At 37.1% G+C, this 6,718-nt stretch overlaps 1 protein-coding gene across 1 annotated transcript in view; it reads right to left on the bottom strand.

Annotated features, from left to right (window-relative positions):
- Positions 1-247: 247 nt before the first annotated feature.
- LOC119836990 (phosphatidylinositol-3-phosphatase SAC1) overlaps positions 248-6,718 on the bottom strand; it is a 14,370-nt gene continuing 7,899 nt past the window's right edge. Inside the window, exons 9-14 of the mRNA XM_038362469.1 lie at positions 6,397-6,564; positions 5,870-6,076; positions 5,386-5,553; positions 4,567-4,668; positions 3,595-3,731; positions 248-2,398 (exon numbers count right to left, since the gene is read on the bottom strand). Coding sequence (XP_038218397.1) covers positions 2,314-2,398; positions 3,595-3,731; positions 4,567-4,668; positions 5,386-5,553; positions 5,870-6,076; positions 6,397-6,564 — 867 coding nt within the window. The 3' untranslated portion in view covers positions 248-2,313. The remainder of the gene's footprint in view (positions 2,399-3,594; positions 3,732-4,566; positions 4,669-5,385; positions 5,554-5,869; positions 6,077-6,396; positions 6,565-6,718) is intronic.

The raw sequence follows: 6,718 nt of genomic DNA, 5'->3' as shown, positions 1-6,718 counted from the left end.
GTAAGGGAAAAGGAAAGGATTAATGACTGGAGAGAAGGAATGGACTAGGACGGGTGAGGAAAAGGAAACGGGCCTCCGATAGATTATTTCAAAAATATGTACCTCACACCATCATAGATAAAATAGTGAATAGCAACAAAAAACCGTTCATGAATGAAACATGTTCTTTAAATATGGAATAAATAAATCATAAGTCAATCTGAACTCGATGCGGTACTAAGTTTATATAAAATAAGTAACACTCGAATAATCATATTATTTATTAAAATAGTCCTTCACAAATTAAATACACAATAATCACGGATTCGGAGGTAAATCCACAATTATAAAAAGCACAAATATACACCTAAAACAGTAAAATAAGACCTATAAGGAAATAACATTGTATAAAACTACTAGCTTCACAATCTAAAACAATAATATATTTGAAAAAAATAATAGGATATGTGCAATTAATTAAAACAAAATCAATTTTTCTTTGCAAAACATGATTTTTAATATAATCTAGTATTTAATAGAAGATCTAAAGTAAAATTATACAAATGTTATTCCTATAGATAGTCCGCCCGCTCGTGTCACGTCTAATCACACCAAAACCGATTATACGCAAAAATGTCTAAACAAATTAAATGACATGGCCATAACACTAGTTACATATTGCTTGTATGAGTTCCCGTTATAGGAAAACTGTTTGCTATCATAGCGTCTAATGAACTTTTATAACCACGTACAAATTCTATACATATTTAACTAAATTATACAGTATAATAAATATTAATAATTATAATAAATGGTCCCCGTTTTGTTACACATTGGAATGAAGACAAAGCCTCCTCTATAATCTATGTGTTTATAAGAACCAGAAACCAAAGTAATACCATCATATTATATACTACGAAAGACAGTTTCATCTACGTATAAATTTGTAGGGTTAATATAATAACATCATTACGGAGTAATTCATTTAGACACAATTGCGTATATACTATATTTATGACCAAAATGCGTTATAATTTTACTAGAATATTAAAAACGAGTTAAGTTATCCGCCAAATAATCATCGATTTCAACTAAATTATAATTTCTTCGACAAAATATATAAAAGCGAATCAATAACCACGTGTCAAATTGGAATGCGTGTAAAGCAGTTACAGCCATATAATAATTTAACAGATTAACTAAATATGAAATGTGCAATCAAATTAACATGCACAATTATATTATTTATACCTTCAACCAAAACCACACCACGGAAGAAATAAGTTAGGAACTTATCTGTGTATTCATTATATGCCTATGAAGTTTTATGAAATAGACAATAAATACTATTTAAAGATTTAGTGTTCATTTATAACATCAGTATCATCACAATGTCCAGAAAAGGATTTCCGACTTTTGATTACTTACACAGTGTGGAATTAAATGTTAAAACACATAGAACTATCTCACAAAAATTGTATAAATTTTGATGATTAATATCAAGTAGCATTGGTTTATATTAAATTTAACAATTAAAAGTTTTTTTGTTTAGGTTTTCGGTACTATAAACAAACTGAGAAAACTTCAAATGTTCTTTGGCATTACTATCGTAAAAAAATCGGTCCAATAGTTAACTGATATGACGGCCAAATAGTACATAGGACATATATTTTAAATATATTAAAGAATACTTTCGGATTTTTCTACCTTTTCCGTGGTATATCCCCCTCCTCCATAAAATAACGTAAGAAACCCCCAAAGACATTTAATATAAGGAAAATTTTATAAAAAGTGATCACAACGAAGGTTACGAAACAATAAATAATTATAAATAATGATTAGCGAAGTACCGTCAGAATTTTAAAGGAAGACATTTCAATAATTACTGAAATAACAATGTACGTAGCTTAAACAAAATATTATAAAATAACAAAATCGGCTGATGAAAAAGTTATGAGATACAAGACTACTCTAATAGACCAGAATCTATTACAGTAGTCAAATATAACCATTACGTACGTTCGGAATATGAGATTGAGGGAGTGTGGCGTTATTATGCATTATTATAGTATCTTCTTGTGTTTGATTTTACGCGAGTATTATCTATTTAGAAATTAAAGACATTTCAAGTGTAGTTTTTTGAGAAATTGCTCAAAACGTCGGGTTAAATAATATAATGAATAAATCGCGTATAAAATCCGTTAAAGTCTCTAATTTCTAAATATACATTATCATATTTCCCTACTCAAATGTCATTGGGGGTTATCGTATGGGGGGAGGGGGGGAGTGGTGTGTCAGTGGGGGGTTAGACGACGACTACGAGCGGCAGGTCGATTATAAGGACGGCGAGGCCTGGAGCCGGCTCGTCGCGACTCCCCCGCAGTCCAACCGCGGCCAGTCGACGAACTCCTTGCCGTGCCTGCAATTATATTTAATAGTTTATTCTAGAATATTCCAGAATGCGTATCGTATAATGGATGTGTTCGTGTAAAGAAAAAAATATGTTGAGGGTGGTTAAACAATGGTTTTAAATAATTAACTCATTGGGAAAATATGCGTAAATTACGAATGAAAATTTTGTTACGAGCTGGATTTCAGTATTACATGTCATGAAACAAAACTAATAAAAAATATATGAAAGAAAGAAAGAAAGAAAGAAAGAAATGTTTATTTATCACCACACATTTACAGTTAAATTAAAATTAAAATTAAAAAGTGTACTTATGACTAAACGGTGTGGTGCTAAAAAGGGTAACTACTCAGCGTGTGCTACGCGTTATGCGCAGCGCTGATTTTCAGTAGCCCCTTGTATATATCATTATGTATTAAAGACTAAAATATAGGAAATTATTCTATTCTAGACATACAAATAAAGATGGTAACCGAGCTTTATAAGTGTGCAGTTTGGATAAATCTTGTACGTTTAAATCGACTCACATACATACAAATATAATGATTAAATAATGATTTTTTATAAGCCCTGAATGAAAAGTACTTTATATACAATAGGCCCATCAAAAATTTCCATCCTGTACATTATACGTACGCAATAAAAGCGTGTTGAAACTCGAAACCATTCTTAAGCTCATGTAACTATTATATTGCCACCGATATTTAAAACTCACTATGATTAATAATTAAATCTGTCAAAGAGCGTTTATAAAAAAAAAAAAATGGTTGCCTGTAAATTTGGTTTTACGGGCGAAGATTTTACGTGACAACGTCTTTTTGTCGGTAGAATATTTATTGATATGAATATTATTAAATTGCACAATAGGAACAAGGAATTGAATGAAAATAAGAATTGCACAAATTCTAACTATAGAAGATATATTTTGTTTACTAAAAAGACAGAGACAGACACATCACGCGCCGATTCAATGCGCCTAATTCTCTAGTGCTGCGCGCGCGGCGGACCGATCATAGTTCGGTGACTCATCGTAACGTTACCGGGCGTTACACTTTTTCATAAGTGACTCCGAGCCGCAACCTAATTTAGGACGTTGTCACGTCAAAAAAAAAAAAAAAACTAATTCATCTCAGTTACAAAAGCAAATTGTTCCTCCAGGCCCACCCTGTATATAAAAAAAAGCGTGTACAACACATGAAGCATACTTGAACATGAACTTGAGCGTGGCGCCCACGGCGGCGCCCCAGAACATGAGGTAGAGCAGCAGCTCGGTGCGCGAGCGCGCCGGCAGCGCCGCGCCCGCGCACAGCATCGACACCGCCACCAGCAGCACCGACGGGAACTGCCCGCACCGCCGGATTCGTTATTTATTATAATATTATAAATATCATCCTATCCTACTATCCTACTCTCCTACTACTACTAATATTATAAATGCAAAAGTTTGTAAGGATGTATGAACTGAACTGAACCGATTGGAGCTTGAGCTGGATGACTGGAATAACATATAGGCAACTTTGTATCACGATATTCCTACGGGATACGAACTGTACGGGTGAAACCGCGGCGCGCAGCTAGTAAGTAATATTATAAATGCAATTTTGTTTGTTCGGTTGTTTGTCCGTCAATCATTCGGAAACTACTGAACGCATTTTGATAAAATTTTGTATATAGACAGGGTTTGAGCTGACTTGGGCGATAGGATTATTATCCCGATTAAATGCTCGCTTGGGATAAAACACAAATTTTTGATAGCCGGGCAAAGCCGGGACGAGCGTCTAGTGAAGCTAACTGCGCCGCGCGGTTTCGATCGCGATATTCCAGTAGCTCGTGTGTTATTCTGGTACATAAGCTACATCAATGCCAAGTATCATCGAAATCCGTTTAATTAAACTTTCACTTTTATAAAAAATTGGTATGATTAGCTTTGCGCCCGCTGCTTCGTCTGCGTAATCAAAGAAAAGCCGTGGGATTTATAGGATGAAGTTTTTTCTCCGTCCTTTCTCAAGTCACAAACTATATCTCTACCAAATTTCATCTAAATCGATTCATCGTGGTTTCGGCGTGAAAATGCGACAGACAAAGTGACAAACGGACGGACAGTGTTACTATCGCATTCATAATATTAGCGGGGCTTTTCAAATGCTACAACTCTCATAAAAACACACCATACTTACAGTAACATATTTCCAATCCCTATCTCTGCGTAACGGGCACTGTACCGTGTTGCCCTCGCCGTCCACCACCAAATACTTGCCCAATAGCAGGTCGATTGAATCCTGAAAATTTGTCAAATATTCCTAGGTAAACAATAAGTAGAAAAAAAAATATAAACACTGCATTCGAGTATAGGTAGGTACACGATATATCCTACTATCCTAATAATATTATAAATGCGAAAGTTTGTAAGGATGTGTGTGTGTTTGTTGTTCTTTCACGCAAAAACTACTGAACCGATTGCAATGAAATTTGGTACGTAGCCAGCTGGACAACTGGAATAACATTTAGGCAACTTTTTATCCCGATATTCCTACGGGATATGGACTTGTGCGGGTGATACCGCGGGGCGCAGCTAGTTTTATATAATTGTGTCTTATGAGAAAATTGATAAGAAAGATAAGACTCATAAAAAGCAACTTTGAAACACTCGTTACATAGAACAAAATAAACAATATATGAGTAAGTAATGCTGGCCTGATCGTTTTCATACAGAAAATAACGTATGGTTTAGAGATGATAAACTTTTTTATCACTATATCCATTATGCATAAAATAACATCGACTATTGCTTAAAAAGCCTTAAAAAAAAAGGATAATTCATAAAAAAGCCGGTTTAAAACCGTTAAAAAGTCCTTATCATCCAATAACAAAAAATCATAACCAACCTGCCGATATCTCCTATCACGCATTCAAAAAATCACACAAAACATTAAAAAAAACGGATTTAAATCCGTTAAAAAATCCATATAATATAACAACCACGGTCCACAACCAACCTGCCGGTATCCATCGCTAAAGTTGTTCTTGTAGTATCTGGTGAGCGAATTGATCCCGTCCCGTATGAGGCCCATGCGCGTGCGCTTGCCGGTGCGCGTGAAGTCCGTCTTCAGCGCGCCCGTGCCCGAGTACTGGACGGATATCATGTCCGCGTGGTCCGCCCATACCTGTGTTGTGGCGTGCGAAAATCATTTATACATTGTCGTGTCATTTTTCTTTAAATCTCATATATAACACTAGCTTTCCGCCCGCGGCTTCGCCCGCGTGGAATTCGGTTATATCGCTTTCATCTCCCTATTTCAATATTGTTTGTAATGAGTTAGCTTGATTATCCTGTCCTGAATAGCTCTTCTTGCTAACTTAAAATAAGTTCATTGAAAAAATAAACATTAATTGATGTAGAAATAATAATTTCACATTGTAATTATTAAAGCGTCCCTTTCCCCATTTTTTTCCACTGATAGCATCATAAGAGCAACATACACAATTGAACAGCGAGTCGAAGTGCGGTATTGGATCATCGCTGTTGGTGACGGCCAGCAGCCGCAGCAGGTGCAGCAGGTGCTTCCGCGCCAGCAGGCTCTGCACCACGTTGGTGCGGTCGAGGCAATCCACGCAGTTGGTGCGGAACACGCCGGTCTGCCGGAGGATCACGGTCTCGCCGCGGCAGAGGAAGTAGCCGAACTCTTTCTGGGAACATATTATATTGTGAAATTTTAGTTCGTAAGTGACTGTATAAAATGAGAATACGACTTATGGTACTGAATTTAAATTTAATTTTTCTGATTGTAGAAGAGGACTCCAACTTAAAACGTGTTACATAGTGCCTTAAAGTATATGATCAAATAAATTTTGAGAAAAGTAAAAAAAATAGACAAAGTTTGATCACGAGGCGGGATTTGAAACCGCGTCATTTTTGCCAAACCGTGCAACATCTAGCCAAGGGGTAGAGGAGGGGTAGAGGAGGGGTATTGGAGGGGTAGGGCAGGGGGAGGGGGGGGGGCGGTTACCTGCTCGTGCGCGACCCGGTCGAGCAGCACGGCGAGGCGGTCGTAGCGCATGGCGCGGCACTCCGCGTGGAAGTCGAAGGGCTCGTAGCGCACGGCCGGCAGCGCCGCGGCCGCCACCGCCGCGCGGTAGCCGCGCTCCAGCGACTCCTCCTTGCCGCGTTGGTCGATCTGTACCGAGCGAGTTGGGGTGTTTTAATATCGGACGGATTTCACGGGGGAAAAATTGTTATAACTGATATATTATAGGGTCTTGCCTCGCGTTCCGCGTGCGTTTTTACAGAGGGAAGATAGAAAGAAAATACATTTATTTATACCGGTTAAG

The sequence above is a fragment of the Zerene cesonia genome, chromosome 26 (assembly GCF_012273895.1).
Source record: "Zerene cesonia ecotype Mississippi chromosome 26, Zerene_cesonia_1.1, whole genome shotgun sequence".
Lineage (NCBI taxonomy): Eukaryota > Metazoa > Arthropoda > Insecta > Lepidoptera > Pieridae > Zerene > Zerene cesonia.
The sequence above is the reverse complement of the archived record's forward strand: the minus strand, read 5'-3'. Positions and strand labels throughout refer to the sequence as shown.